At 42.3% G+C, this 14,914-nt stretch overlaps 1 protein-coding gene across 4 annotated transcripts in view; it reads right to left on the bottom strand.

Moving 5' to 3' along the window:
* Positions 1–210: 210 nt before the first annotated feature.
* PTBP1 (polypyrimidine tract binding protein 1) overlaps positions 211–14,914 on the bottom strand; it is a 31,513-nt gene continuing 16,809 nt past the window's right edge. For 2 of the 4 annotated variants that reach the window (XM_075077327.1, XM_075077325.1), the window contains 12 exons: positions 14,102–14,274; positions 12,916–13,062; positions 11,534–11,704; positions 10,651–10,761; positions 10,101–10,275; positions 9,425–9,502; positions 7,974–8,122; positions 5,247–5,280; positions 4,655–4,747; positions 4,062–4,278; positions 3,753–3,830; positions 211–3,348 (listed from right to left, as the gene is read on the bottom strand). In XM_075077327.1, the coding sequence (XP_074933428.1) occupies positions 3,216–3,348; positions 3,753–3,830; positions 4,062–4,278; positions 4,655–4,747; positions 5,247–5,280; positions 7,974–8,122; positions 9,425–9,502; positions 10,101–10,275; positions 10,651–10,761; positions 11,534–11,704; positions 12,916–13,062; positions 14,102–14,274 (1,559 nt within the window). In that variant the 3' untranslated portion in view covers positions 211–3,215. Of the gene's footprint in view, positions 3,349–3,752; positions 3,831–4,061; positions 4,279–4,654; positions 4,748–5,246; positions 5,281–7,973; positions 8,123–9,412; positions 9,503–10,100; positions 10,276–10,650; positions 10,762–11,533; positions 11,705–12,915; positions 13,063–14,101; positions 14,275–14,914 lie in introns of all 4 variants that reach the window. The other 2 variants (XM_075077324.1, XM_075077326.1) reach the window with 1 other exon arrangement.

Consider the following 14,914-nt stretch of genomic DNA (forward strand, 5'->3'; position numbering starts at 1 on the left):
AGCAGTGGAAGGGACGCGTGTGCCACAGCCACCCCTCCAGGCTCAGCCCTGCCTCGTCACCCCTCGCTCCGCACGGAGGTGCCAACAGGGACAAGCGCTCTGCCAGCCCAGAGGTATGCGAAGGGTCAAAGTGATATAACATGAGGCAGCTGGAATTACATGAGAAGGGAAAATCAGAAGCAAAATAGGCACAATAAAAAGATAGGAAAATCAGAAGCAAAGAATACAGAAGAAATTTATTGAAAGCACAAGTACAGACTGGCCAATAACTGCTTTCTACAATCTGAACAGTAAATAATGGAGCTACAGAAAGGTACAAAGGTTGTTATAAAATAGTTTTAATTTCATTTCTTTGCATTACAAACATTCTTTGAAAGAGGCAATGGAATTCCGATGTTGTGTATGCTTACCCTCCCCACCCCACCTTCCACAATACTGAACCTGGAATAGCTGTTATCAAAATATACAATACATCTGTTCACCATAAAAAACTGGGTTTTGCTGCCCCCTCATGTCTTACAACAGGTATAAAAAATTATAAATATGTACACCCTTTTGTTACTCACATTCTTTACATGCAAACACAGGGATCCAAAGGAAAAACCCACGATTGCCTGGGTTCCGGGGTTACCTCAATTCATTTGCTTGCATTTTGCAAAATACATAGAGCCTGTGGGTTGACCAAATCACCGTTAAAGGCCCCCAGACAGGTTTCATTCCAATCAGCCTCTTCCCAGCGTCCTGGGTGAGGCTGACTGAACGCATTCAAAGGTTAAACCGCAGCTGTTCCGCTCGGGTTGCGCCCGGACCCTCCCAGGTAAGCGCTGCCGAGCCGCCAGTGCTCCCCGGCTGCAGGAGGGACCGGTCTTTGCCTTGGGGGGGAAGGGAGATGAGCAGATTGACAACCACCACCACCACGACACCTGAACGTGCCCTCCTGGGCGTGAGATCCCGGCAAGGAAACACGGAGCTTTCCACAGAGGCAGATCACAAGGCTCCGTTAACAGGCTTACTCAGATTTAGAGGTAACTGAAACCAGCGTCTACTCCTCAGCTGAAAGTTTTCTCAGCTCAACTGGGGCAACACTTTCATTGAAGGTGGTGTCACACTCCTCAGCCACAAGCCAAAGACTAAGGCAGACGAGGATCCCCGATCCCACGCCAGCAACCCAAGCCGAACCCTCACTCGGACTTCACACGCTTCTCCAGCATAATTCACATCCTCAAGAGCTCAGGGAGGAACTAAGAAAAGTTAAGACTTTTCCAAACACTCAGTGCTAGGCAAGTCAAGAGCTCCCACACTAAGCAAGGAAATCATAACTTGCAACACTAAGACAATTAAAAAACAAACTTTGGTCCACAATTTGCAGAAAAACCCTGAAAAAAAGTACAAGATTCTTGTTATTTTGCATCCGAACAGGTTGCAGGTTAGAGGGAAATGTAAGGCAACATTGGATTACACAAACAGAAGGCAGAATGGCCCGGGAAAGAGTTGTAAGCCAGAAAAAAAAAAAAAAAAAAAAATCATAGTTGTATCATTGGGAAAACACGATCTGCATTCTACTTTTAATAAATTCCCTTCCTATAACTTAAGATCTGGGCTTATAGGTTAAAAAGGTAAAAACTTTAGCCTGGGTCCTTTTACTTAAATTCACAAGCTATTTGTGCTTGTTCTCTCAAACACTTTGCTTTAAAAATCTGCTTTGCTTAACGTGTTTTATCGATTTCATTACATTACTCATCCTCAGTCATGACCTCAGCCTGGTAACTAAATTCCTGTCCTACAGCTTCAATTACAAAAAAAAAAAAAAAATAAGTACAGTATACAAGGGTAATACCACAAAGGAGTAAATTTAGATTACGTTTATACCATCTTATCATTCTATAAAAAGGTACTTAAACTATTTCTTTTGCATATAAAGAGATTAGAATATTTGGTCAACTGGAAATATTGCTAGGCACAGATGACAGCAACGGCATCAAAAAGTATAATACAAGAATTAAAACAAAAAGCTCAAATGCTGAAGACATGCTATAAGAATGACGGCAGAGCTACGTTGGTCTTGTTAATCTCAAATTAGGGGCACGAAGGTGACTCACATGAACACCTCTCTAGATGTGGGATATCCGATAATTCTTCAAATCCTAGCCAAGTATTTAGATATATATATACACACACATAATTTTGACAAACTCTTAATGATTCGTCTTCACAAGCGTCCATCAGTGGTTAATTTTGTATCTTGATCAATGCTCTCGAAGGGCAGAGCTTGTTGACTTGCTATTGACAATGGAATGTAATTTGGTCTTGGGAACGCTTCCCCACCCAGACCTTTCCACTCAGTCTGAATGTTACGGACAAAGGATCTTAAACAACTCCCACTTGAAGGTTTGCAGATGGCGATCAACCGCCAGCAGATTGGAAAGTGGCATGAAGACACATGATACTATGCAGATTGAGACATTTCACGGACAGTGGGATACAACTGCCTGAAGAGTCAAAGCCCAATATTTTCTTTATCCACTTTGCCAGCTTCACTTGTCCTTCACTACCACAAGCTGATCCAGTAAGCCGGAGCTCACTCGTTCCCCTCAACTCCCCCAATCCACTCCCTACAGCTCAGATGTTTTCCCCAAAGAAGTAGAAGATTTAAGGCACAGGACAGCAGATGCACAGTTAAGGTAGGATCAATGCAACTTATTTTGTGCTGGGCGAGTTGGGAGCTCCTATACACCATGCATTTTGCAAAATCCTGACTCACAAGGCGCTAAAGTGAATTTACACAGTGGTTTTAGGTCTTTCAAGGCATGGATGGGTAAAGAAAATAAAAAAGGCATCAATGTGAAACCTGATAAGCTTGTTAGGATCTGCTTTTTGAGGGAGAAGGGGCAGGAGGGGAGGGGAATTTCCCAGAGCAGGTTCCAAAGTGTAAACTTTAACTTGTGATTTTTATTTGAACAGTCAAGATTGTTACCCATCACCGCAAGGTTAGCAATATGAATTAGATTTTTTTTTTTTTAAAAACCGGTAAACTGATTTCTCTTTAAAAAAATAAAATCTCTGGTCTTTTAAGGTCACTTCAGCTGCATTTTTAAAGTGGCTTTTTTTCTGGAATGATGGAAGTTGAAACCCTAGCGTTCAGCCTTTTAAGGTCAAGGCTGAACCCAAGAGGTTTTAAGTCAAGTCCATTTTTGTCTCTCACACCTTCCAAAGCTTTAAATGGTGGACTTCGAGAAGGACACACGCAGGTGATGATTCTCACCCAGGTCATGATTATGGAGGTCAATGAGTGATTGAATGGCTTCTTCCACAGAGCCCATCTGGATCAGAGCCATTTTACGGTCCTTCCTGACAAGACAGAAGTTTAAGTCACGTTCAGTGCGTCCACATGCAGAGTTTGTCTAACTGGATGCAAGTTTTCTTAGCGCTCAGCAAGGCCAGCAGAAAATGAACTACCTGGGTAACTGCAATATGCTCTATTTTTATATGGAAGGGTACATCTATATGACAAACATGCATACCCAAACTTCTCACTCAGCTACCGTAGTTTTCTTCACCAGCTCACACTCACCATGCGCTCAGTCCAGGGTTACTCTGGAATTCTTTATTCCAGAGAGTCAAATATTATATTAGTGAGGATTCCGATCACCCTTCACTTAGCCTCAGTTGGAATTCAATCAGAACTACGTGCTTCTACCCTTCTCATACTGAAAAGCCCGCTGTACAGACAGGACGCAAAAGAAAACACTTACTGGAAGAATTTGAATCCTTTGACCATCCCACCATTGCTTGAAAACAACATCTTAAGGTCTTCTTCAGTTATTGAAGGTCTGAAACAAATAGTTTTTCCAATCAAATGTACATTGAAAGACTAAATTGATCTCTAAACCCCAGTTCTCATCAGGGCCTCCACCAGTAGCTTCCTGGCCATGAGGAACACCAGGAAGATGGACAAGCTCTCCCCCTGCTAGCAGCAAAGGGCTGACCATATTTAATCCCTCGCTAAATTTGCGGGCATTTTTATACTCAGCCGTATAGGAACGCTCCGTGCAGATACTTACGGAATATTGGACAGATGAAGAGTGGCAGAGGGGGGAAAGATGTTTTGGAAATTTTTGGAGCCTGGTTTCTTGAAGCGATGTAGAGGAGAGTTCCCATAGTCCTTCGTCAGACCTTGGTCTTCCTGTCCGTCGCGGGGAAGCTGCACTGTCTGATGCTTGGACAATGTTATGCGGATTGGTTTCCCGTGAAGCTTCTGACCATTTAAATGGCTCATGGCTGCAACAGTTAAAGACAGCGCTGACTACAGGGGTATTTTGGTTTTGTTCATTTAAGTCAGAGCTAGAATGTCAGTCTAGTTCTTCCCTATGCAGCTACTGGATCCTCCAGGAGCTGCGCGACAGGCATCATCATTACTCTGCCTTTTTATATTGTTTGTTCTATTTTCCTTCTAGATCATCTTGCACAAACGATCCCTACTTTTCCAGAGCTGCCCCAAATCCATACTGCTATGCAGGCAAGCAATTAAGTGCATGGACACATTCAGATTTTGGGTCTTTTTTTTTTTTTTTAAGAGAAGAAAGTACTGATATCAAAGCTTTAATTACCCATTATGTCTCAACGCTAACAGTCTGATACTTTTAAGCTTGCTTACCAAGCTGGGCCTGGTTTCCATCAGCCATCTGAACTAAGGCATTCTCTTTCTTATTAAATAAGATCTTCACCCTCTGCACATCACCATAGACCCCTTCAAAAAGTAGAGGAAACAACAAGAGTCTTAGGTAGGGGTAAAAATGAAGTCTCATTCAACTTAACATTAGCTAATCAATCCAACAGCAAAAAACATTCATTTGCAACCAGAACTGATCTCATTCCAACCATGGTTACTTATTCTGCTCTAATTAAGGAAAATTCTTATGTAGCAGAATAATAATGGAACAATACATTAAAGAAAAGATACTGGGTTTCAGCAAAAAGCAAAAATCTTACTGCCAGAAGACTGGACAATTTAGCATGCTATCACAATTTAAAACTCTTATAAAAGACATGCAAAGCAATAAACCATGCATAACTGAACATAAAATAAAGGCAAACTAAATTAAATAGCAAACTAAGTAAACAACGTAAAAAATGAAATTATGCATTCAAAAAATGGCAAACTGCAAACTGTACATTTTTGAAGTATCAAAAAAGTAATCTCAAATAAATGAAAAACAAGGTAATAAAAAGTGTGAATAATAACATACCGAAAAGAATAAAGAGGCATTGGGGTGTAACTCTCTTTAGAGAACAGCAGAGCAAGGCAGCGGAGGGACAGGGAAGAGGTAAGGAATCGAAGGGGAGAGCGAGGTTGCACAAATCGTCCACAACGAGGAAGGGCAGAGTCCCCGCAGGAAATGGCGAAATTGGTTGATGGATGATGAAGTTTTCAAGATGGTTAATATTGAAGGGCAGGTTGGTTTCCGAAGAGCAGGGTTTGTTTTTTTTTTTTTTTTTTGGAAGGGGAATGTTTTTATTTTTTGTTTCAAGCAACAACAGGAAGCAGAAGTACCGTGCAGTCAGTTGGCAAAGAAATTCCGGATCAGGGGAAGAAAAAAAAATTCAGGGATGGGGAGAAAAGAAAAAAGTAGCAAAAAACATAGGTCAGTAAATACATAAGGAAATATGTAGTGTTCCATCAGTCAGATTTATAGAATTCTACATACAATAACTTGTTTACAGAAACAGTTAATAGGTTTTACCTAGTGGAACACAATGATAAAGAAAAGGCATTTTTACTTAAGATATACAAAGAAGTAAGAGACAGTATCACAACAGAGTGACTTCTGTAGGCTTGAATATTGAATTAAATTGCAAGGGTAGTCCCTAAAATTTGACTCTTTTTTCTGGTTACAAGACTTTCTAAGAAATTACTTCATCGATCAAGTAAAAAACACAGCCGTATTTGCTGCTTTAGGGCCAGTGACAACAGGAAGCAACCCTTACTGCATTAGCTGTAACAAAACAAGCAAAGCCCAGTTTAGATACCAATCACTGCCTTTAAAGCAGAAGATTATCCGGATGAGCAGCTGTACTACTACAAAAAACCTCAACGGTCTGCTTGAAGTGCTTGCCATAAAGGAACCGAGTACCTCCTTTACAACAGAAGCCTGTTCCCTTCCATCTCCGTGGCTTGACCTCACCACGCAGACACCCAGAACTGCCGTTACGCAGCCAGAAAGGCAGGAAAAGCATCTCCGCTCCCAGTGACAACGCTGGCTTTGCACGCAGACAAGAGTCTGCATTCAAAGTAAAAGTCAATGCAAGCTGAGACACAGACTTCTTCCGCTCATCATGGAAAGGAAACGTGGAATAATTTCAGTTTCCATTATTCCAATTCAGGAAAAAACCTTACACGTTATCGCAGAGTAGTCACTCCAGAGAAATACTGTCTCTTAACTAACTAGTTGTGGCACAGGTAAGTTTCTACAACACTGATTATACAGGCAATGGAAAAAGTTTCAGGTCTGTTAGTTCACAGCTTCAGTACAAGTATCAAAGTCTCTCTAGCCCAAAGATAAGCTGGATGGATAGTGAAGAGCTCATCAAAAACCACAAGGCATGAAATAACTGCTTGCTCCTACTTAACAAGAACTGCGCACGCCGTTCAGACATGGCTCAGAGCTGTGAGCACGTGCAAATTAAAGACAGCCCAGTCCTCTGTCCTGTCTCTGCCATCCAGACAACGCAAAAAATCATCCCAGGAAACACACACTTGAGGGTATCGCACTGGTCGAGAATAATGGTGCCAGCTCTTAGTGTTTAAGAGTTTTGTTTGAACAGCAAGTCATCGGGACCAAGGCAGAGGTGACAGTTCCTGGAATGGCAGAGGAGTTCCTAGGTAGACAGAGCAACTCATCCAAACCAAACCTGTGTCACAGTCCCTGCCATTATTTCATGCCCTGGAGAAAACAGTAATGACAGATAAAAAGAGTAGTCTGAAATACTGATTCAATTGGTTCATCTCATCAAGAGTTAAATATTTTGATCGTTCATCACATCCAGGCTTCCCCTTTGATGCAGAAGAGGTTTTGTGGTTACTCTGACATCACTGGTAAGTTTTATAGCTTTGCAAAGTAGTATTAACTTGTGTGCACAGTCCCACCAGTTCAAGTGTTTTTCAGCAGAGACTCGTCATACTCTACTGCACACACTGGCAGATTCTACACTTTCAATCCAACAGAGAGCCAAAAGCTGACTATTTTTATCCAAGATACCCGTATCAAATTCTCTCATGATGCTGTCTTTCGTTAAGGATTTTTGTTCAATATTACTTCCTTTATTTTTAAAGAAACCCAAATAGCTCAACTCACTAAGTTAAGTGGAATTGAAAATGTAAACTGTGAGCTGTTAAGGGGTTTAGCTAAGGAAAACTTCCAGGAATCTTGGAAAGGGAAAATGTGCAAGCACATGGCAGAGGAAATACTGCACAGGTACAAAGTCAAGCTGGCAGGGGTCCAGACACTACACAGAAAGAGCAAAGGTCAGAACGAACTCTCTCTGTAGTTCTGAATTAATGTATTAAAAACTAGAACATGCTAAGGAAAAGAAAGAATGGACATGGCTATTCTGTGACCCAAATGACACTATTCCATGGGAATGGCAGGGAGACTCCAAATAAAGAGGGAGCAAGGGACAGGCATTGTAGTCTTTGTGGGACAAGAGCAGGCAGGCAGCATCCTTGGCTTTGAACCAAAGAAGAGCAAGATTTTCATTTTAAGATGGACTTTCTCATTTCCCTTCAGCAACTAGAGTACTGATCTGCTTTGAGTTTTAGAGCTGGCAGAGCATGTCATCTGCTTTTCTAGTTTTGCCGTTTCCTTTAGGATACAGTAGGATTTCACTTTCAATGAGTTTCAGCACAATCTGTGTTCAGAAAGTGAAAGCAGAGATAACACGAAGGAGAAAAAAAGTAAAGTTAGGACTCCACTAACCTCAGGGTTCAGATTGCTAACCAGCAGAACGGAGTTCCCTGCCCCAGCGAGGCCGGGAATGGCAATCCGTCCTGCTGCAGCCGCTGCAGCTGCTGCTGATGGGATAGCCAAAGGAGCTAGTGCTCCATGAACATTTGGAACTGACAGGCCTGGAAATTAAAGAATATTAACCAGTAAAGAAATTAACAGCACGTACTCTAGTGTATTTGCTGCACCAGAAGGGAGAACAGCACGCCTTTTGTAACATGCAAGTAACCATTCAAAACACAGTGACCACACATTCTAAGAGCAACAGGAGCCTCCAATTCTGGTGCTGCAGGAAATGTTTTATTTCCAATAGTATTTGCTCTTGCAGTGCCTGGTGCTTAACAGGTGCCTCTCAGCACTATCTTGTGGACTACAATATTCTGCATGTTTCACAAGAAGCAGAGTCAGCACAAAGCCTCAGCTCTGTTGGTGCAGGAAAGGTTTCACAAACAAGTGCATTTGTAAGGGTCTTTCCAACCAGTGCATGCCAAAAACGCTTTGTTCTTTAACCATGCATGTAATAATCAGATTTCATATGCTACCACCAGCTAATCTCTTCTTGAACGGAAAAATATTTGAAGTTTTATTTAAAGCCATTTCTAGGTTGCTCACAGTAACCTCTGGCACTTCACTGTGTTGGCCTTCCAAAGGGAAGAGCTTTGAGTTCAAGAAACAGTTGCTAGTATTCGATTAAATGAAATGGCTTCTCAAAGTGGCATTGTCCATCTCCCCAGCAGGGCAGGACACTAACAAAACATTAATGGTTGAACGGTTTGATCTCTGCTGTTTGTCATAAGCAAGGAAATTCCATCAAGTTAAAGAAAGTCACAGTTTGGTATGCTATGAAAAACAAAAATTTAGTCTAACACTCCAACAAGTGTATTGGGCACCTAAAACCTAAGCCTTTAATCTCAGACCCTTGGCTACTTCTGTAAGTTGCAGGTAACAAATTATTGCTACATGAGCTGTAAACTTCACAGTGCAACTGTAACAGTGTGTAATTAGGTTCATGTTTAATGCTAGCTTTACTCAAAGTATTTAGGAAAAACAAAGATTCCTTGCTTTTGACATTTGCAGCTGTCAAAGTCAGTTCCCAACCTCTACATTCCCTCATGTGGTTTCAAAATACAAAAAATTTCATTTCCTCCCCCAGTTATTTTAAGTACTGCCTTTACTGTCTCCCCTGCTACTCCTAGTTTCCCCTTGTCACTGGGATATCGCCTAGCCAGAGGTGCCACAGCAGCACGCTCACATTCCTAGTTAGGATTATGTACCAAAGCACCATTCCCTTCTGTACCTAAATGCCAGAATTGAGAATTTACATGAATAACCCCAATAAAAATAATCACTACTTAGCTTTAAAACATCAAGACGCTTCAGCAACGGAAAACCTATATAAAATTTCAACTTACGAAATACAGTACCTGCAGCCTGGGGAATTGCAAAGGTAGGAGGAAAGCCAGCTCCCGCATATGGAGAAGCGGAAATTATTCCTGGGGCACCTGGGAAAGATACACACATTATGCAAAGACACCGAAAAGCAGGAAAACTCTAGACTTAACTGGAATGTCTTGATCTGTCCTTTAACACAAGCATTTAGCTGAAAGCTAAACCCTAAAACATAAAACAGTAATTCAAAAGTACCTCTAATGCAACATTGAGTTTCAAGGAATTACAAAAGCTATTCCGAAACAGCTGTTACAATAGAGCTGTTGACCAGAACACAAGCTAGTAGTAGCTCCTGTGACTGTTTAACCACAACATATTTTTCAAAGCATAGGTTGCAACACCCCAGATTATCACCGAGTCCATGCTGTGGGCAAAACGGCAGATGGCACTAGAAGCACAGGCGGCTGGAAAGCCTTCAAGAGTCCTCGCCCAAATGGAGAGGAGCTTTCAAAGCACAGCACACCCCCACATCCATATGTTCCTACTAGTATCCTGCACTAGCCCGATTCAGCAGGTCCCAGGCTTTCCTCGTTAGCCACGCTGTATTCCAAATTTTTGTATGACCAAATATGCCATGATTACGACCCCTCCCCTTCCCCAACAGACACACATCAGTTACATGTGTCCTGCTCCCACTTCAAGAGTTCTCACCAAAAGCAGCTGCCATGGTCTGATCAAGAGAGGGCTGGTTATCCCCAGAAGGTAGGTCTGGTCGTGTATAATCTCTGCTCTTATCGTTATTGTATTTTACATTGAGACTCGTGAGCTTTGAGAAATCTATGCGCAGCGTACAACAGGCATTGTAGATATTCTGTCCATCTAAAGACTGCAAGGAAACAAACCATTCTTCACCCGAGGTGCATTTGTACTAAGATCACAGCAACAAATCTCTGAAGAGAGAAGGCATTACAGCATCCCAGGTACCAGCGCGTAGCTTCAGACGGAGCTGGCATCTTGCTTCGTGTGGAGAAAGCCCTGCTTTGTTTTCCCCCTTCAGTTTTCACCCCAGTTAGCCGTACTGCTCCTGGTGGGGAAACTCCCTCCCACCCGCACGTGATCTGCCGTTCGAGCAATGCTCGCGTAAACCCGATACGGCCAAACACTCCAAAGTGCTAGTTTTTAACATTGATCCTAGATTTACAAAAGCAAGCCTAAAAGTTAAAATAATTCAGGTGTTTAGCACTGCAAGCATACTACTCACCAGTTTGGCATGCTGAGCACTCACTGGGTCAGCATATTGTAGCAGGGCCTGAAATTGGTTGTTCTTCGTGAATGTAATTATTTTCAGGACTGTACCAAATTTGGAAAAAATCTGCAAGATAACGTTTGCATATCTTATGTCATTTCCAGTAAGTTAATTTCCTATTGATCTCCATTATTAGAAGCAGAAAAGTTATCCTTCCACCTTGTTAGATTTCCAACTTAAAAATTTAAGGTTTTGAACTACACTATGGGTGGTGTTTAACTTGTACAGTGGCATCAGACTAGAAAAACATCAGGGTGACTGAATTGCCCCCTTAAAATTTGATACAAATTCTTACACAGGAAGATTCACATACACCTTCACAAACTGGAACTTTTCCAGGAATTTCAGGGATTCTTAAACACAGTCAAGCTTTCATTTTAAACATGAAGATTAAGTTAAGCAACCACAGCAGACAGCAGGAACTTTTCCAACAGGCTACTCCTAACTAACCCCTGGACAGTGTATCTGCTAACCCCTACCCCCAGGCAAAGAGGTGTAGCAGCTACTTCTGCTAAACCCTGAACAGGAGGTGGAGAGCTGTCTTGAAAACACAAATATTTATCCCTTGCACTGTACCAGACTAATCCAATTAAAATGGACCAGCAATCAAATCTCTGGAAATGAAAGTCTGGCCAGATGGGGACTGAAACTAGAAGAATCTTATGTAGGTGTCAGGGTCTCCAGAAAGCAGACATTTGACAGCTACGTTCGGAGCTTGAATTATACAGATAAAAACCACATGCTGTTAGAACACAGACATTGCAGTACAACAATTCACTATTTGTTGCTACCCATTCCTCCAGGACAATCTTCAAGAAGTCGCGGCGACATGTTTTACCTGATGCAGAACATCTAGAGTGACAGGATAGAAGAGATTCTCAACAATGATCCTCAGGACAGGGCTCTGGCCAGCCATCGCCATTCCTGCATCTACTGCTGCAGCAGAGGCTGACAGCGCTAGGTTTCCAGACTGAACAGAGTTCACTGCTTGCAGAGCTGCTTGGGCACGCTGCAGAACCAAACATTCTGTTAGACCGACAGCTCTGCTTGCAAAAATACACATTCAGCTTTTCTTGAGCTTCCTATCTGCAAACTACTATCAGAACTCGACGGTTAGCAGAACATCAGAAAGCAATTTACTGTTCTAAGGCTGGGAATGCAATGACTTTAGTACATTTTAAACATGGACAATACAGACCACCCCAATCAGTAAGAGCAATGCAAAAATACAAACTAAATAAAATATGAAGTACTTATGCTACTGCTAAAACCTTGCTCAGCATCTACTGATGCAGCAGAATTATTCCATTGTTTAGAAAAACTGAAAAACTGGGCTCTTCTGGGGTAAAACACCATCTCCAGGACACTACCAAAGCTGACAAGACTGAAAGATTAATGCATATCTGCTACAGGGTTCCAGAAGTGAAAACCGACTGGCAGTTTTCCTGTGGAGCCCCCCTCACACATACAACATTACGATGTGCTCGCTGTTTGCGTCAGATTCCGGCTCTGTTAGACACACTGGATAGTAGCATTTCATCTGCACAGCATTAGATGCTCTGATCCTGATGAAAGTCAGCCTGAAAAGTGAGAGGAGGCAAGCTGGATGTACTCAGCAGCCATCCCTGATAAGGGGGCACAAGTAACTTGAACTTCTTTCCAGCGATCCTGTCCTGAAAGATGGCCAAGAGCAGTTGAGCTGAAAAAGGGAACTTTTTACCCTATGCAGAGTGAATCTTGCACAGCAACTTGAGACAGCCCAAAGCCTTAAGAACTGCTGTGTTCAAGTGCTGCCCCCTCAAAGCTAGCACTTACCAGCCACGTTGCACTCTACTGCAGAAACAAGTCTTACCCCATCAGAGCTTCACTTTTTGTTAAGTCTTTCAAATATTAGACACAAACATCCTAAAGCACTAGACATTACTCAAGTCTTTAGGTAAGTATTCAGTTACTGTATTCTCATATTCACTATGCATTTTCTTCCCCGACATTAAGGAAATTTTAGCAGCTTATTTAACAGTCTGCCAAGACTTTGGGTAAAAGCTATTGTAGGAGTCCTTACTCCATAAGCTGGAAGCCAGCACGCTCAGTTTAGCACTTTGATAGTTAAACCAGATCTCAAAACCCTCCCAGGCCCACATCAGCAGCAAAATCAAAACGGTAGCGGAGAACGGCCCGTCCCTCCCACCAGTACAGCAATGTAAAACAACAACAACTAACTGCTTGGTTCGGAGAGTTGTCTGTCTTAAGCTCCTTGTGGTTGGAGAACTGAATATAGATGGGCTGGCTCCGGAGGACTGGAGTGACTGTGGTGTAGTAGTTCACCATGGTGTTGGCTGCCTCCTCCGTATTCATTTCTATGAAAGCCTGCGCGAAAGTCAAATCCAACACCGACGTACTATCAGAGCAGCTCACGCTGGGAGACACCATTAACGCTCGACCACCGCAGTACGCGACTGAACCTCAGGAGGAACCTCCAGCTGAATTGTGACTGTATTTGGTTTTCACGACTGCATTTACACGCACGTTTTGTAGACAGAATTGTTTAAGAACTGACTGCACATAGAACGAGTGAGGATCTTCACTGTCCAGACTGACTTAATGTAACGTGTCAGTCTCATCCCAAGATCTCCACGCTACGGGTATTTAGGAAAGCGGCAGTGACAGAAGCGTCTGCAAGAACGCAAGAATACAGCAATAATCCAGACTCTGAACACTTGTCACATTAAGCAGCTTTCCATACCTCTCCAGAGGGCAGTAAGCCCACTCTGTTCTGTACCTTTATGGTCTTCTCTACTTCAGAACAGGAACGTAAGGGATTGCAGCAAGGCATTACATTACGTCCTTATGCATAATCACACCACGCAATACAGCGGAGGCACTTTTTCATAATTAACATTAAAGGCACAGTATTTTAAGCAATGATTAAAGTTGGCTTGCTTTTTTACTCCTTAATTTGTAGGACAATTTTAGTTACCAAATTAGTGCACACCTTCTGCATTACCCAAGAGTGTTTTAGCTTTGCCCAGCTAATTTCTGGTATCTGTAAAGGTGGCCTTAATATGCAAAGTTACACTGGTGGTTACTCAACTGTAAAGCCGGGCTGAGTGAAAAAGGCCGACTCATGTCACTGCTGTCCAAACAATTGACTTGGTCTGTAATTTAAAAACCAGGCATAATGCTAATTATAAGTGACAACCTATAATTATGGACTTAGCTCCCTGTACAGTCTGAAAATAGTATTTTCTACAGCTCATGGATAATCACAGAAAAGTAAGATAATAGTACGCAGAAGTTATTGACTCCTAATGCATGACAGTTGTTTAGACAACCCTGATCTGGTTTACTGATGACCATCTCATCAAGCCTTTGAAATAATCCCTGCTTTCAATTATACGGACAATACCTGATTTTTTCCTTTCAACATTAGAAGATTGGTGACCTTGCCAAAAGGTAAGCCCAAAGAAATGACCTCTGCCTCCGTGACATCACTGGGGAGTTTACGGACATGGATTACTCGGGACGGGACCCCAGCGCTTCTACTATCACCTTTGAATTTCTTGCTGTCGTTTCCATTAGCTGTAAAAAGCAAGAGTTACTGCTTATTAGAGTGGGTTTGAAAAAATACGCACACATTACTTTTGACATACAGTTTGTGCTCCCCATCCTGTTATTACTCTCTATTACAGTGAAATTCCATAGTCTAATTTAACTAGCATCTGAAGACACATGGTTTTACTCTTTTTCCCTCCAAGTTACACGACGTGAGTGACGTAGCTGAATGCCACTGCAATGGAATCAACTCTCCAGTGGCCATTTTACAGCTTGTTTGCAGTACCCACCCACCCACTCTTCTACTTTGTGTAGGTCTGAGCCACTAATTCTAGATCGCTGCTTTGTTCCTTTTCACTTTGACTGGTGTCCTCGGCAATGAAGCAGGGGACACCTTAGAGCAAGTGATATTAAAACAAATATGAACCAAAATGTTCATGTTTGTTAACATAAAATATTAAATCCCATCATTTTCATCAGCTGGATTATACACCAAAGGCACAAGCTGATACAGTCTGGCAGGGAGGCCACAGGCAGAACAGGAGGGACTCAGAAGACAATTCAGGGCACTGACAAGCACAGAGGGCAAAATCCTGGGCTGAGCACCCAAGGACACGGCCTCGGGTGGGATCACTAACCTCTCTAGATGGTGTAAGACTCGCTAATA

This window comes from Phalacrocorax aristotelis, chromosome W (assembly GCF_949628215.1).
Source record: "Phalacrocorax aristotelis chromosome W, bGulAri2.1, whole genome shotgun sequence".
Lineage (NCBI taxonomy): Eukaryota > Metazoa > Chordata > Aves > Suliformes > Phalacrocoracidae > Phalacrocorax > Phalacrocorax aristotelis.